The sequence below is a fragment of the Pediculus humanus genome, genomic scaffold (assembly GCF_000006295.1).
Source record: "Pediculus humanus corporis 1103172108193 genomic scaffold, whole genome shotgun sequence".
In the NCBI taxonomy this organism is placed as follows: Eukaryota; Metazoa; Arthropoda; class Insecta; order Psocodea; family Pediculidae; genus Pediculus; species Pediculus humanus.
Window position 1 is genome coordinate 273,376 of NW_002987763.1, and position 18,380 is coordinate 291,755.

General features: G+C 29.2%; 2 protein-coding genes across 2 annotated transcripts; one reads left to right on the forward strand and one right to left on the reverse strand.

Moving 5' to 3' along the window:
- Nucleotides 1–1,835: 1,835 nt before the first annotated feature.
- On the reverse strand, nucleotides 1,836–4,639 carry Phum_PHUM424330 (leucine-rich repeat-containing protein, putative; the record flags this gene model as incomplete). The annotated part of the gene is made up of 3 exons (XM_002429169.1): nucleotides 1,836–2,181; nucleotides 3,649–3,833; nucleotides 4,541–4,639. 3 exons carry the CDS (start codon nucleotides 4,637–4,639, stop codon nucleotides 1,836–1,838), a joined length of 630 nt encoding a protein of 209 aa, XP_002429214.1.
- A 10,349-nt stretch (nucleotides 4,640–14,988) lies between these two features.
- Phum_PHUM424340 (uncharacterized protein) lies at nucleotides 14,989–15,354 on the forward strand (the record flags this gene model as incomplete). The annotated part of the gene is made up of 2 exons (XM_002429170.1): nucleotides 14,989–15,112; nucleotides 15,224–15,354. The coding sequence occupies 2 exons, from the start codon at nucleotides 14,989–14,991 to the stop codon at nucleotides 15,352–15,354; spliced, it is 255 nt and encodes an 84-aa protein (XP_002429215.1).
- Between the last annotated feature and the right edge of the window lie 3,026 nt (nucleotides 15,355–18,380).

Below are 18,380 nucleotides of genomic sequence, written 5' to 3' on the forward strand. Positions count from 1 at the left end.
TAATATCTTATTTACTTTTCTCCCCCTCTCCCCTTCCCTCCCACCTCTCTCTCTGTTGCTACTGCCACGTTTTTTTCTTCTTCCATTTTCTTCATTAACTATTAAAATTAATTAATTAATTAATTTATTTCTACGAATCGTTTTTAATATTTATTGTCATTATTATTATTGCTGTTATTGTTGTTCTTTGTTGTTGTTGTTTGTTGTTTGTTGTTGTTGTTGTTGTCGTTGTTGATTTTATTTATTGTTTTGTTTTAAATATTAATTTCATGAAAAATTATTCGGTTTTACGTATTAACGACGACTTCATCCGTTTCGAATTATTTAATAATAATAAATTAAAAAGAGAGAGAGAGAGAGAGAGATAGGGGGGGGGGGCTAAAGAAAATTTCAAGCCAAAAATTTATTAAATTTGTTTTTAATCGTATTCATGGAATATAATAATAATAATAATAATAATAATAATAATAATAATAATAATAATAATAATAATAATAATAATAACTGCGCCCTTAATTGATGATAATAATTAACAATTATCAATTTGCATTTAAATTTTTTTTTTATTTTTTATTTTCTAATGAATATGTATTGTTTAAAATAATAATAATAATAATAATAATAATAATAACGACGTGATGAAAGAAAGGATGCGAAAAAAAAGAAAACAGTAGTGGTAATTAATAATAATAATAATAATAATTTTAAAAGATGTTAATTACATGGCCGAAATCGAAGGTTGTTGTTGAATTCGTCGAATTTTTTTTTTTTCAAATCGATTATTCGTCAAAGGAAATTTTTTTTATCAATGACGAAACGAAAGGAAAATTTTTCTGATGACACGATAATTATTATTATTATTATTATGGATTTTTACCCCCGATTTCCCTCCCCGAATTATCGAATCGAAAAATTTCGAATCAAACGCGAGATAGGAAAAAAAAAAAAGAAAAAAAATTGTTAATTAGTAATGACGTCATATCATTACACACTGACGTAAATAAATCTTAGAATAAATAAATAAATAATAATAATAATAATAATAATTTTTAAAAATGCAATAAATAAATAAATAAATTTTATGTAAAAAAATACGACGTATTTAGAGAGAGAGGGTTAAACGAAAAAAAAATGATTATTCGAAACGTGGAAAAAGAAAAAAAAAGACATAAAAATATAATACATCATTTAATTATTATTATTATTATTATTAGTATGACGTCAGTAACCTTTCGTCCAATAAAAATAATAATAAAATTTATGTAAATGACGGTGAAAAAAAAAAAAAATTAATGGATTCATCTCGTTTTGATTTCAATTTTTGTAAAAAAAAAATTCTTCTCCCCGTTTATTATTATTATTATTTTTTCGTTTTTGGGTTGGACGGAATTTCCGGTTCCCCCTCCCATCCCCCCTCTTCCCCCTTCCCGAGTAAGTAAAATAAACGCCAACGTTTTATTTAAAAAAAAAAAATTTTTATTACCCCATAATGATAAGTAAATATTTTTTTTATTAATTAAATAAATTCGCTTCCTGGAAAAAAAACGTTTTATAAATTTCTTCTGCTAAACAGATATAAAATTTTTCAGTTTTATTGAACTCGAAAAATTAATAATAATAATAATAATAATAATAATAATAATAATAATAATAATAATAATAATAATGATGATGATGATGTAAAAGGTCAAGGGATGTTTTTTTTATCATTATGTAAAGTCATGGAAAATTAAAAAAAAAAAGTGTCAGGAGACGATGGTGACGACGATGACGACGACGACGAATAACGACGATTCGTTATTAATTTAAATTTAAAAAAACGCGGGAAAATTTTATTATTTAGTCACGACGGAAAAATCAAAATTGATTAAATTGGGTAAAGTTTTTATAACGGTCGATCGATAAATTGGATTTTCTTCAATCGGATTTCCGTGCAACGTTAAAGTTTTTAATAATTTCAAAGATTTTAATTTTGTTACTTCAATGAAAAATTTAATTTGATTCCCGTGTAAATATAATATTTTTAAATTTTTCAATTGTAGCAAATCGTTTGATATTATTTCGATGCTGTTGAAGGAAACGTCGAGCCAACCGATCATTTCCGGTTTTGAAAATGATACCTTAACGAGTGAATGAATCGATCTTAAATCCGTTAAATTGTTGTAATTAACCCATAGAGAACTGAAAACGGAAAAAAAAAAAAAAAGAAAAATTGATTAAATTTTGTAAAGACAAACTACAAACGTTTGTGTTTGTATACGATTGTTTGAAAATTTTATTAATGACGTCATTTTTATTTTAAATTTTCCGGATGATGTTGTACACGGTAATGAGTTTGTTTGTTTGTTTCCGCGGGATTTTCCGATTGATTTTAAAACGTTTTTTGTTGATACCCGGTGGAGTTTGTTTTAGGTTTGTTGTTTAGTCGGATTGTATTTGTTTGTTGATATCCAGCGGAGGGATTGGTGTTAGGAAACAACCGGAAATTGAATTATTAATTGCATTGGAAAATTTGAATCGGTTGTGTTTGTTACATCCTTTTTTTTTGACCCGGTAGCAGGAAGAGTGTGGGGGGACTCAACCGAAGCCACTACCCTACTTAAACTCCTGGATGTGTTTCATCGTGCCCTTCTTCCCGGAGAGGGAGTGCTCGCGGAGGTATAACCTGCATTTTAGCCTCAACTCTCTCCAGAGCCAGAATCATCAGGTCCACAGTAGCGAGGGTGGAAGGAAGATCCCGGTACTTCCCCTTTTTACCCTTCGAGAGACAATCCCGATTTGTTACCATCGTTCGTGTCTCCTCCGCAGAGTCTGCGAGTTTCCAGAGAGAGAGAGACAGAGAAATAGAGAGAGAGAGAGACAGAGAAATAGAGAGAGAGAGAGAGAGAGAGACAGAGAGAGAGAGAGATGATCGTTCGTCTGCCTACCTTTCATATCGCAGCTCTGCATTTTTCATATTTGGATCAAGTACCCAGTTTCACCCTCTCGAACAAGTGCATCCCCTCGAAAGGGTTCTAAGTCCCTTATCCCCTTTATGTACGTACAGGTATGTTTGGACGACCTGAAATCGAACTCCCACTCCCAGAATTCGAATTCACCCACGACTCTCAACTCGGTGATTTTCAGGCGGATTTTTTCCCTCTTTTAACCTGGCTACCTTTTCCTCTTTGTCGTTTGTTTTATGACTTCAAATAATGAATTTCGTTAATGACACGTTCAAAATATTTTTTGAGTAAGAGATCAGTAACTCCAGCGGGGGTGAAATTTGTTCTATGGTAAACTAAAAGGGGAGGGGGAGAAGAAGAGTAGAAGGGTATAAGGGCAAATTGATTAGTGCACATTTACGTACGTGTTTGCGTGTGTGTTTGTTGCTTAGAGAAAAAAAATTACGTTAATTAATAAACAAATGGAAATCAATAACAATAAATTTTATTCATTATTATTATTAACAACAACAACAACAACAAACAACAAACGATTTTAAATAATTAAATTTAGTAATAAAATAAAATAAAAAATTTTTCAAGTTCGCATTTGAATATGGGGTCAAAAAGAACAAACAACAATAAAACGATTCGACGAAAAACCGGGAAAGGGGGGGGGGAAACATTATAAATAAAATTACGTAAATGTATAAATGGTACGTACCTGGATATAAATTTTCCAGAAGAAGTTTTTTTAGGGACTCCCACCCTGTATTCTCTCGGCGTATCATTTTTTAATTCTTCGAGTGTATCCGCTTTACGAAATGAATAATCCAGTGGGACGCCTTGTACGTTTGGATCAATTCGAGAATTCGTTAGAGGAAGTTTTGATTTTTTACGTGGTTCCGGCTGGAGAAAAATAATAATAATGATAATAACCACAGAAAACGTGGAAATAGAATATTTTTAATAATTTTTAAAATTTCATACAAAAAAAAAAAAAAAAAAAAAAACAGGATGAAAGGGAAGGAAGAGATGGAAAAATAAAAGCGATGGTGATGAGAAAACGATCGTGACGATCGTGGTAGTAGAACGAAACAATTTTTGGTTATTGCCACGTCATTCCAAATTAATAAACGAATTTCTATTTAAAAAATTTTTTTATCGTTTCGAAATTTTACTCGAACTACTGCTAAATTTTTTTTTTTTTTTGTTGTCTTTAAAAATTTTCCGATTCGAAATAAGTTATTACGTAAGGTCAAAGGTCACAGATGAGAAAAAGAAAAAACAATAATAATAATAGTAATAATAATAATAATTTTTAAATCAAAAGTAAAAGTCGAATTAAATAGAAGAAAAATTTCTTTTGCGTGGAAAAAAATCGATTATTATTTAATAATAATAATGATGACGATGACGATGATGATGATGATGATGATAATGATGATGATGATGATGATGATGATGATGATGATGATGATGATTATCGTAAAGGATTTTTTATCGGTGCGTTAAGAGGAAAAGAAAATTTTGAAAAAGATGAAAGAAAAAAAAATGAAAAATCACTCGATAGATATAATTAATTTGATGGAAAATGGAAAAGGAGGTTTGATTACACTAGTGCCACGTTTTTTTTTGTTATTTACCTGAGCGTAAATTTCTTTTAAAATTTTTTCGGATTTATTAAAAAAACTTGGTTTGTCGATCGGATGCATGTCGCGCGCGCGTTGTTGTTGTTGTTTTCCCTGCGGTAAACGGAAGTAAAAAAAAATTATTTTCTTTCGTGTTTTCCTTAAAAGAAAAGTTATGAAGTTAAAGATCACATGACAGTTATCGTTATGTGTGTGTGTGTGTGTGTGCGTGTGTGCGTGCGTGTGTGCGTGTGTGCATGCAAGAAATTTAATGGATTATATTTAAAATGTAAAAGAATGGTAGTGTTACTCTCGTGTGTGATAACATTTCCGCTCATTTTTTTTTTCTAGAATACTTTTTCTTTTTTGATTTACGATATGTGCTCCGCCATTTTTTTTTTTTTTTTTTTGCAAAAAAGACGACGACGAAGGTTTTCCCCCCCGAAATTTTTTTCCGGGTTTTCTTCTTCTTTCGGATAAAAAAAAAAAAAAAGGAAATAAATTTACATAAATTGTACGTTTTGTTTGTTTGTTTGTTTGTATTACGACCAGGTAAATTCAGATGTGTATCTTTTAAATTTTTTAAATTTATTATCACTGCGATTTTTAATTAATCGCATATGGTGGTGGTGGTGGTTGGTTGTTGGTCGTTCGTTCGTTGGTTGTTTGTTTGTATTTTAATCTTTAGACTCTTTAAAAAACTTTTTTTTTTTTTTTTAATTTAGATCGACGGATTATTACGATATCATTTTTTTTCTTTTTTCTCGACCGAAAAAAAATTTAAATTTTTATCGCGCCTAAAAATTTAAACGAAAATAATTAAAGAAAATTCTAGAAAAAAAAAACAGAAAAAAGTTTTTTTTTCAAACACTTTTATACGTAAACAAAAAAATTAATTTCCGGGACAAAACGAAATTTGTCGTTTAGTTTTATTATTATTATTATTATTATTATTATTATTATTATTATTATTGATAAAAGTTTGTTGTTTGTGTTAGCGTGTAATGATTTTATATGGGTTTGTTAAATGAAAAAAAAAAATTTTTTAGGTTCTTTAAACCCTTTTGCACACTTACGATGATTTAAAAAAAAAAAAATCGGACGTCGTTTATCTGTCACATAACAAGAGAAAAAATTGTCGTTGTTGTTGTTCTGGTTGTTGTGGTTGTTGCGGTGGTTGTGGTGGTGGTGGTGATGGTAAACCTAAAACAAAAAAAAAAGAGCAATTTCATATTTATTTATCAAAAAAAAAAAAGAAATTTAAATATGATGAAATGATAGTCTTAGATATTCACATGCAAACATGAAATTCTTATCACGACAGCCAGGTTTTCTTTTTTAATAATAATAATAATAATAATAATAATAATAATAATAATGAAAGCAGTAGAAAAATAAATTGCACATATTGATTAAGATCATTGACCCCATTATTCGAATTATAATAAACGAAATATAATTTAAATGATAAAAACCGTGAAATATATAAAACATTAATAATAATAATAATAATAATAACGTTAGATAAATAATAATAATAATAATAATAATAATAATAATAATAATAATAATAATAATAAGAAGAAGAAGAAAACACGCGCGCAATTGTCGTTAAGCGGTCGTGGGAAAATCCAAAAAATTTAAATAGAAGCTTGTTCATCAGAGGACTTAGAACTACTACGAGAAGACAAAAAGGACTTAAAGTCCGTGAAAAGTCGACAAGTGAAGGACAAGAACAGTCGGAAACGATATTTCCGGTTGTTCGATATTGGCATAAAATGAATAGGGTTCATACACAGTTCTGTACGATCAAGAAATCCACACTGACAGAACTGTGCCAGCCAACAAACCGGATATCATCCTCAGGCATATTTCGGATAAATGGTGTAAGCTGATTGAAGTATCCGTACCGGCGGAAAAGACACGAGATGGACAAAGAAGGGGACAAAGGTTGAAATAGTTAGGATGTGGGGAGTAAAGACAGAAACTATTCCGGTCATTGTGGGAGCATCACTGGAAGACATGCATGTCACATAATCTGGAAATGATGCTGTTTAATACAACCTTTGATGGAACTACTTAAACCGAATATGTATTACCCGAGGAATCGGTTAGCAACCTGAAATTGGAAACAATTCAATACGAAAACCTTATCCTGTTCATAAGTGAAAATAATAGTAATAATAATAGTATTTTGAATAATTCTAATAGAAAACCTGAAATTAAAAAATAGTAATAGAATATAATAGATAAATAACACTAGTTCTGATTAAAAAGCGTAAATTATTAATAATAATAATAATAATAATAATAATAATAACGATAATGAAATTCGCTCATTTATTTATTATTGTCTCGCATCGAAAGGAAATTTAATATGGAAAAAATTATTATTATTATTATTATCATAATTAAACGATTTTACTAATTTTTTAATGAATTATTTATTTCATTAAATAATTATTAAATTTGCCGATGAATATTTACCTGGTTTTTTTATTTATTTGATTATTATTATTTAATTATTATTATTAAATAATTTTAATAATAATAACAATAATTTGAAAGGGAAAAATAATAAATAAAAAACAATGTTGTCATTTTTATTGTTTTTTAAATTTTATTATTATTATTATTTAATACATTTTAAAAAAAATTAAAAAAATTTTAAAAAATAAATAAAAAAATTATGTAAACAAAAATAATATTAATAATAATAATAATAATAATAATAATAATAATAAATGGATATAAAAAATAAAAATGTCGGAAAAGTTAGAAGGCTGTGGAAAAGGGAGGGAAAGGGGGAGAAGGTGGGGGGAGGGATAACGAATTTTTTTTTTATTTTAAAATTTAAATTTATTCCATATTATTTTGTTTGTTTAATGTCAATTAATAATAATTATTATTATTATTTGAAATTTGAGCTGTTGTTTGTTTGTCGGTTGTTATTGTTGTCGTCTTTATTTTTTCGAATGTTGTCACATCTGCGAGATTTTTAATGATCGAATCAATTTTAAAAATCGTCGTGGAAATAAAATGGCGTCGCCGTCACAAAAAAAAAAAAAACGTGTCACTTGTTTCTTTTTTTCTGTTGACACGCGTGATTTTTTTTTTTTAAATTAGAAAATTTATAACAAATTCAAACTTTGCACTTTCCCTCCTCCCCTCCCGTCCTCCCTCCCCCTCTGCCTCCCTCCATAAAAATTTTATTTTTATTTTTTTTTACGTCTTTTTTTTTTTTTTTTATTAATTTACGTTTCGATCAATTAATTTTGATTTATCCTTTTTTTTATTATTATTATCATCATCATCGTCATTATTCAATTATTATTATTATTATTATTATTATTATTATTATTATTATTATTATTATTATTATTATTATTATTATTATTAATTAAAATACTTTTGTCGCGTATTTTTTTTTTTTTTTTAATTTGACCCAGGAAGTCAATGCGTACAGAGTTTTTCGTAAGTATGTACATGTTCCTTGACAGTGTATTATTATTATTACGCTATGTATTTTCCTCGTCTACCTTGGCCCTTATTTTTGTCGTAATTTTTTTTGTTTTTTGAATCGTCTTACGATGCCTGAGACGTAACGCACACACACACACACACACACATGCACGCGCACGCGTACACGCACAAACAAACAAACAAAATAAAGAAAATCGTTACGTAAAAAAAAAATTAAAGGTTAGAAAAATTTGAGTGTTATTGTGACGTCACGAAAATAATTTATCCCTCGCGATTTGTTTTTTTTTTTTTCGCGATGATTATAACATACGATCGATGTAAAAATGATTGTTTTAACAAAAATTATTATTATTATTATTTTTTTTGTTGTTAATAATAAATTTTTTTTTATCTATGGGGGGAACGTAAAAATAATTTTTGGAAATTTTTTTTTTCCAAAATGATTTTTTTGAAATTTGAGGAGGTACGAATGGGATGATGGTTAAGTTCGTAACTTATTCATTATTTAACAGGAAGAAAATCGGTTTTAGGGATGATGATGATGATGATGATGAAGGGGTGAAAGAAAGAAAGAAAGAGAAAGAGAGAGAGAGGGATAGAAATTTTATTAGGTGAATGAAATAGGAGAGGGAAAACATGGATGAAAAAGAAAAAAGACGATAATTTTGTGGTGGAAAATTTAATTTTCCCCAATATCATTTCTTTTTCCCCGACTTAATCCTTGTTGTTATCATTATTATTATGAGTTTATCAGGTTTCGATTAAAAGTAAACCAAACGGTGTATAAATCATTCGTGTATTTAATTTTTCCAGCTTCACGACCTTCGATATATATTATTTTTGGCATTTTTTTAATGAATGACGTGAATGTGTTATTTTTTAGCATGTTTTTTTTTTTTTTTCGTTCACCTGTAAATTAATTGTTCAAATATAGAATTTGTACCGCGTAGAAAAAAATTTAAATAAGATTCTAAGAAGAAAAAAAAACCGCGTTACCGTTTACATTATTTTACATTATTGTTTGTTCGTCGGGTTTTTTTTCGTTTCTTCTAAAAAACAAACGCGAATTTTTCTTTTTAAAAAAAAAAAAGGGGGGGAATAATAATAAATTTTATTTTAAATGTAAATAAAAATTTTTTTTTTTTTTTGCAAATATTTTTACCGCGAAATAAAATAATTATGATAATAAATGAGTAAGTAATATTTACAAAAATCCCCGTTTACCGTGAGAAAACAAAACTTAAAATTTTAAGTTATGCAATTTGTCATACGCGAATGTTTTGTTTGTTATTGTTTTGAAATTTGCAGGGTTCTTGCTTTGCGTGTAAAATGCAAGTTATGGTTATTGGTCGTAAAAAAAAATTTTAAAAAAATTATAATTACTCTATGAAATGTAATTAAAATGTTAACTGAGGGCTATTTTAATTCGAAAGGTTTCATTTTAATTTAATAATTAATTAAAAACATCGCATCATAAATAAACATCAATGAAAATATATGCAAAAGGAAATTTGTTTATTTTCGTTCAAAAAAAAAAAAAAAAAAAGGCGGGACGTGGTCGAGTGGCGGAGTTTGTGGTCTATTACCACGTCACGTTTTAACATTTTTTTATTTTACTCTATGGTTTTATTTACTTGCTTACAAGTAAATTCAAAATGGTGGTCGTAAAACGGTTTTCGACGAGTATTCTTATCATTCGGTCAAAATATCTTGAAACGACAGTGTCATGATAGTTAAAATTTATTTAATGCGCTATCTGTGATTGTTAAATTAGTCTTTAATTATACGGTTAGATAAATATTTCATCCGTAGTATTTAATTTTAGTTTTTTTTTTTTTTCCGAATAGGTTTTAACGTGAATTTGATATTTGAAATGTTTATGTATACGTTTAATACGAAATTACATTAATTTCTCCTTAATCGTTAATAGAATAATTTACACCATTATTGGAAATTTTTTACGTAAGTTATTAATAATAATTTTTTTACGTATATATTTTAATTTCTTAAATGTCGTTTTCATTTTTTTTTTGCTGTATTACAACCTTATCTGAGAATGATTTGAAAATTTTTTTTTTATTAAAAAAAAAAAAAAACTTTTCGTGGTCCACCAATGAAATTTCTAATTTTCATCGGCTGATTTTCCCTGAGCCAATCATAACCTTGATTATTATATTATAGTTTGGAATCAAAGTTAACATTTTTAAAAAATTTCTTTCTTTTTTTGCGCGTTTAAATTAATTTATTATTATTATTATTATTATTACTACTATTACCTAATCTTTTTATTTACGTTTTATTCGACACCAAAATAAATAAATAAATAAATAAATATAAATATATATAAAAAAAAAAAAAACAAATTAAATGAATGAATATTTTTTATACGTACGATTGTTTATTTATTTATTTATTTTATTTTTTTAATTGATGATTCTTATCGAATATGTCTTTATTTATTAATGTAGTATAAGTCTCTGGAGCATGTTTTCTTTTTGTAAATCTTTTTATTACATTTTTTATTCATAAATGTTGAAAGTTATGAGTTTTCGTTTGTGTAGAAAAATGGATTCATTTAAAAAAGATGAGTAAAATTATTTTCTGTTGTTTTTCTCTCTTATAAAACATTGAGAAAAGTTAAAACTCCCCTAATTAAAGTGACAAACGATTTTCAATCGGTTTGCAAACATGGCAATAATTTTGAGGGTTGATTTACAATTCTTTCATCATTTCATTTCTATCCATGAATTTGTTTCCCTTTTTTTTTAACATAAGAATATTCTGTTGGTTTTTATGTGTAAAACAAGTAAATATATGTGTGTGTGTACGAAACAATTCACCTTGTATTCATCTGAAATCTATTAAACATTCGAAATTGTTTTTCGATATCATTTTGCTGTTTGTGTGTGCACATGTGTGTGTGTGTGTGTGTGTGTGCCACAAATTATACTTTATGCTCACACATACTTTGTTGTATCAATTTACTATTTTAATAATGAATTTATATATGTGTATAAAATCCTTGAAATGAATTTTCAAATGAAAATATTTTCATATTACTGCATTCAAAGTAGTTTGATTTCGATTAATTTGGTAACCTTGAATAATTTAATCGATTTTTGGCATGGTTTTTTTCATTTTTTTGGGTTTTTACCATTAAATTCATATTAAATGAGTTGTGTGTGTGTGTGTGTGTGTGGAATATATATAAATAATCATTAACTAACATAAGGTTGAATATAGAGATATCATCAGGATGTTAGGTGTCTTGTGTTAAAATCTTGTGAATCGAAATTTACCTTTTTTCAGATTTTAATTCTTTTGTTTTCAAAGGGATTTTAACGATTAAATAACCATTTTTCACCATAATGTGAAAACATTTGTGATAGAAATCAATAATGTACATATTAAATTTTACTTACATGGCATTGAATTTATTAAAAAAAAAAAAAAACAATTCAATCGATTGCAATTGTGTAAAATTTTTTTTTTTGTGTCTTTTATCGAATGTGTGATTGTTGTGACATCTTTTATGAAAAACTCATGAGTGATTTGTTAAAGGATTTAACGAGTAAATATGAGAAAGCATTTTTTGAAATTTTGATGTATTTTGAATTATTTTTTGTCTTTCGATTCTCTTTTGTGTCATTGTTAAATTTAAATCGAGTGTTATGATTTGAATTGTATGTAGTAAATTCAAATCGTTTTCTGTAATGTAGCATAATAATTTTTTTTTTTTTTTTTTTCTTATTCATAATCATGGTTTTGTAAAATTGTATTCGAAGCAGTTTTATTTAGGTTTAGGTCAGTCGAAAAAAAAATATTGAATCGATGACTTAACTTTTGTTTTATTGGTCGAGTTGAATTTTTTACTTTTTTAAAGTTGATAATTTTTTTTCTTGAAAGAAAAACTTGTACCTGTAAGACGAGTAGTACTTTATAAATAGTTTATTGAACCTCTTTAAGAATTTCATTACTTGCATGCATTTGGAAAAGGGTGGGGAGAAACTAAAAGACATGGGAAATATTGAATTTTATAGTTGAATCTTGTCTAGGAAAATGGAAAAAAAAAATGGAAAAAATTTAAATTTGAGGAAAATAAAAAAAAAAAAACAAAAAAAAAAAAATCAATCAACTTCCTGCCTGTAATTACGTTATTAATTAATTCGTTATTTAAATTTTTATACGTTGTAATAAGAAAGAATGAAAAAAAAAAAACTTTGGTAAAAATGTCGGTTGGTTCAAACATTCCGGTCATTCCATTTATTGCGATATTTTTTTAAATAAGGAAAAGAGAGAGAGAGAGAGAGAAAAAGTTATTATTATTTGAAAAGAATGTGAGGATTTAGTATGAGAAGGAACAAACGAACAAACAAACAAACAAACAGACAAAAAGTAAAGGGAAAACATTTTCGGATAAACCTGCGTCGTCACGTATTTGCCGTTAAATTTTTTCAAATTTGGCAACGATTATTGTCGCTCATGTGCGAAATTTACAGTTGTCGACATTTGTCCCAACGGAATTACTTTTAACCGGTTTCTCTCTCTCTCTCTCTCTCTCTCTCTCTCGATGTGAAGGTTAGGGTGTCGTAGCCTTTTGCCCTTGAATCACTATCACGATTGATGAAAAAAAATTGCGCTAAAGGAAAGAAGGAAAAAAGGAAAAAGTTTTAAAATGTTTTGGTTGATTTTCTTAACGGGTTTAATAGTTTACGCGTTTTACAATTCAGGTGATTGATTGATTGATTGATTGTTGTTTGTTCGATTGTTTTCGAATTTCGATTCGTTAAAAATCGTGTCATCAGTTAAGGTTCGAACGGTTAATTTTTAAACGGCAAAATTCTTTCGATTTTAGCTTTTATCGATATATCGATTAATCGATTCAATCAATCGAGAACTTTCGAGAAATGTTACGATAATGTTAGGTTTTGTAACGTTTGTCATAAATTATTCTTTTCCTGCAGGTGTTGTCATCGTCGTAGTTACTTTCATTTTTTAATCTCGAGTGACCGTCCATTTTTATTTATTATTATTATTATTATTATTATTATTATTAGGTTCGACCGCATTTGAATTGCGTGGTTAATTGGTAGACTCTCGAACCGTTATCAGTGTCTTCGAATAATTTTTTTTTTTTAATCCTTTCGTGGTGATAAACTTGAGGTAAAAAGGTCAAAACGTTTCGATTTATAAATTATTGATTTTGTTTTAAAATGTGACGTCAAATGAAAAAGAAATATTAATAATGATGATGATGATGATAATTAAATATATTTTATCTTTTTCTTTATTAAAATTAATTAATTTGAAACGAAAAAGGGAATAATGATAATAATGATAGACCGTTAAAAAAAAAAATGTCGTTCGATTCTTATTGACGTCAAATTATGTAATTAAACGTATGATATTCGTCGGAATCGGAAAATAAAAAAAATCGGATTGATATTATTATTATTATTATTATTATTATTATTATTATTATTATTATTATTATTATTATTATTATGCACGCGAGAGTTACGTAATTAATTATGTAATAAATAAATACTTTTCGGATTTTTTTTCGGACGAGACAAATCGTCGTATACAAAAAAAAATTAATTAATTATTAATAATCCTCGTGAAGTTTTCTTTTTCTTTTTCTTTCTAAGAACTTTTCTTTTTCTTCTTTGGTCGTTTAATAGTTTACAAAATCGTTTCCTCCTTGTTTAAATATGTTAATTTGAAACTTGTGGATTTTCGTCAAATGTAGGTTACCCATTATAAATGCATTACACGCAATTTTTTCGTTTATAAGCGAACAAAAACTACGTAGTTTTTTTTTTGTCGTGGAAGAAGAAGAATAATATTCATTTCGATATATTTTGGGGAAATTTTTTTTTTTTAATTCGTATCTCTAGTCCCTTGTCGATAATGTGACGACGGTTTCCCCTCTTTTTTTACGGTTACATCCTGCTGCTGACACGTTTTTTTTTTTTTGGCGCGCGCTTGCGAGGGCGCGTTTCAATCGGAAAACAATTAACGGATCCGTGAAATTTAAATTTGAAAAAAAAAAAAAAAAAAAAAAAAATTCATTAATGATTATGTCGAAAAAAAATTTTTTGTTCGGTCTTCAACAAATTTTTTTTTATTTGTGGTTTAAAGATCAGGGTTAATAAATTTATTTATTTATTTATTTGTTATGCAGTCGACGACTTGTGTACTTGAGGAAAGGAGGGGGGAGACGGTAGGGGGGTTCAGGTTTTTTCTTTTTTCCGTTTGCGATCTTGGATAGTGAATATATATATATTAAAATGATGGGAATAATTTTTCGAGGTCCGGTAGAGAGAATCGTCTCGTTGCCCTAATACACCTCTCGTCTCGTTGCTTATTTTTTTATCAGTAATTTTTTTTTTTTTTTTTTAACGCAAAGAATTTCGCGTATTCGAGTGCACGCGCACACGCGCACACACGCACAAATTACAAGGATTTGATACGATTTTAAAAATCCATAAATATTCTATTCGATACGTTCAAAAGTTCAAAAGGTTTTTTTCCTTGACTAAGGTCACAGAATATTAGATTTGACTTGTAATAATGAACGTGGCAGCATAAAAAGAAGAAAAAAGAAAAACGAAAAAAAAAAAAAAAATAGAACGGAAAAAAGTTTTTTTTTTTTTTTAAACGTTGGGAACGTTGACCCTTTTTCAAATTATGGTTGTTGTTCATACTCTCTCGAAGGTTCTAGAAAAAAATGTTTTCTGTTTTTATTATCATTATTATTGTCGTTTTCCTTCGAAAAAAAAAAAAAAAAAAAAAAAACACTTATTAGAAAAAAATTTTTTTTTTTTTGTGGTTCTTAATCCCACGTGTGATGTGACGTAACGTGACGTGACGGAAGAATAAATTTTTTTAAATGTTTAATTTCAGGTTGGTTTTCTGGCGGTAATAATTTGACCAAATCGATAGAAATGGAATCGAAAAATATGACAAATGGTACGAATTCGAATGAAGTCCAATCGCCGCCAGTTAATTTTATTTTGGGAGACGAACCTGAAATAACAGTCGAGGGTCCACCGGAGGATTTTTCTAAAGGTACGTCGTTTTTTTTAATTTTTTTTTTTTTTAAATTTGAGAGCCTTTTCTAAAAAAGAAATTTAATTGATTTTTTTCTCTCTCTTTCTTTCTCTCTCTTACATACATCAGAAGATGAACATCATGACGAGAAAGCGGATTCGTTTCCCTCGGGATTAAAATCCAACAGTTTTGATTCCGGAAGTGGCGGAAGTTTAAATTATGCTTTCGGTTTGGGAGAACAAAAAAAACGTTTGAGGTAATTTTTTCTTTTTCTTTGAAGGATTATCAATTTATATTTAAATACCCGGATTAGATTTGAGGGGGGCAGATTTTTTTTTCGGGGGGGGGGGTGGGTAGGGCAACTTTTGAAATCTATTTCCGATACTTTCAAAAAAAAAAAAAAAAGTGGCATGAGGATAACGAGACGCGTGAGTTTTGAATTTTTTCCTATTGTATTTCTATTTTATTGTTATCATCGTGATATATTATCCAGTCGTGGAAGGAGAAAACAAATGAATTGAAAAGAATAAGAATGTAAAACGGATAACGGTTACGCGTGATTGCACGTGAAATATGCGGTATCATCATCATCATCATCATCATCATCACCCGATCGTTCCTTATCACAATAATCGAATTTTAATTATCAGGCGTTTATGCCACGACTATAACGTTACCCATTGTGCATACCTGGCAAAGAATATAATAATAATAATGATGATGGTAACGATTATAAATAACTACGATGATGATGATGATGATAGTGACAACGACGAACGACGACGACCTCAATTAATTATTTTAAAAAAATGGCGGTTATAGGTTTTACTTTTTTTTTGCGTTTCGTAATCGGATGGTAATAGGTTTCCGCACGCGCACGCGCACACACACACACACACGCGACGACAATAAAACGATTTTTTCTAGAAATTTCCAAGAAAGTTAAAATTTTAGCGATTTTAAGGGGTTCGGACGTGATGACGTTAAGTAATCCTTTAGGATACCGCGAGCGAATTTTACAAAGATGGCGGAAAAGAAAAATTCGATAATAATGATGATGTTAAATAACGCGTTCCGCCATATTTATTTATTTGTACAATCGAGTCTTATAATAACTTTCACTTGATCGACTGCACCTGTCATCCCGTACGTAGTACCTTAGGATTAAAAAAAAAGTGACCGCGTCTTATTACGGCGAGGCATTGCGTGTCGATGGTGGTACTACTCTAGTAGTAGTAGTAGTGGTACCACTACCACTACCTCGTTGGCGATTTCGAGTCGTAAAGAGCCGTTTTAGCAAAAACTCGTTAGGTAGCGTAATGGATAAAAAAGAAGAACTCGGTCGACGGTTTTTAAACCTGGCGCAAATAAATCCGGTTTTTTTGTTGTTGTGATGGTCGCGTGCGCAACGTACCTAGTAGTAGTTGTATTGCGTGCTCGCTCGTGTGTGTTTGCGTCCGTTCAGAAAGAAAAAAAACATGGAGTGGTGTAACAAAAAAAAAAAAATTTGTCAATAAATTAATTAATTGCTGACTCGTGGATTATTTGTGCCGTTTGTTTGTTTGTTTGTTTGTTTGTTTGTTTCTGCGTGCTGTGCGTGGTAGTTTTAAAAAAAAAAAAATTTTTTAACACTTTTTTAACACTTTTGTTGTCGTGCAGAAAGACAAAAGGAAAAATGAGTCTGCCGAGATTGAAAAGGTTCATTAATCATAATTTATCGTCGAGTGAAAATTCTCTGGAAGTACCGGAAGTACCGGAAAGTATGTAAGTAAAAATTGGTCGATGCAAAGTGTATGGATTTCGTGTAAATGTTTATAGCGTAAGGTTGGTCGTGGAATAAGAAAGAAATGAGTGACACGGTGAGAATCGGGTTAACAATGATCAACGTGACATAGAACCTGTACGGTTGTCAAATTACTTTTGTCACGTGTTCGGAACCAACTTTTTAACATTCCTTTTCGGTCAATGTCTTACACCTGAATTTTTATTTCTTCTTATTAACTGTGCACACGCGCACACACACACACACACACACACACACAAGCACGCACACTCAACAAAAAGTTTTTCTGGGTTTTCTTCTTCTTCTTCTTCTTCTTCTTCTCTGAAAATCTGTCATTCGTGGGATTTATGTCGAAAACATTCTTATTTCCTGTCGCTTTCACTTTTCTTTCTGTCTTTCACTTTCTTTTTATCGGATTTTTTAAACGAAAAAGAAATTGTGTCGTAAATCTTGCATGATTTTTTTTTTTTTTTTTTTTGTGAAAAAATAAAAAGAGACACGATAAGTTCATTCGGACACGATTAAAAATTATCAGAAAGAGAGAGAGAGAGAGAGAGAGGGAGAGAAAGACAGAGACAGAGAGACCTCGTTTTGACGTCCTTTTTTTAACAACTCACCTAATTATTATTATTTTGACAAAAGAATCTAAGAAATGAATTTTGTTTACGAAATTGTTTTATTTTCGATCAGGAGGTCAAAATTAAATAAAAATTGCCGACTGTAAAGTTTTTGTCGCTCGCAGGCACGATGATAATAATAATGATGATAATGACGTCGACGACGACGACGACGATAGGTTGTAAATGATCAATTTTGCAATGACTTTGACACCTAATGACGGAACCTAAACCTCGTATTTTCCCCCCCCCCATTCGGCTCAAAGATGGAAGGAACCCCCCCCCCTCGGGCGTTTTCCTTTGCTGTCGTTGCTGTTGTTGCAGGTTGCAATTCATCGAGCGGGGTAAAATTCTTTCGACCTCGATTTTTTAATTTTTGAATTCTTCCGCATAATGAAAGATGTGCGTATAAATTATCTATTCTTGCAAAAGGTGAAAGTCGTCGGTTAAGGTTATTTTTACACGCACTGACATCGTGCGTGTTTGCTCGCCCTTCCCCGCTCCTCCTCCTCCTCCTCTTCCACCATTTTTATACTATACCACTCTTCGATTTAATCGATTTTATTCCCGGTTTTTATACCGAATCAACTTTTGTCCCGAATCAGCCTATTGGGATTTTTTGTTTTTTCCTTCTCGAGCCAAAGGAAAAAACCATGACGTATTATTTATTCAATGGCATCCGCATTCGTGAATAATTGCTATAAGAAGTCAAAAAATTCCGTTCGTTAATTTTTTTTCTTTTTCTTGTTGTTTGTTATCCATGGCCAACTATAAAATGGGGAAAAAAATGATATTTACATAAAAATCCCGCATCGTTTGTATTTTTCCTGATCGTTTGTATTAACGTTTTTTTTTTAAATGATAAAACTGTGACGCGATGACTACC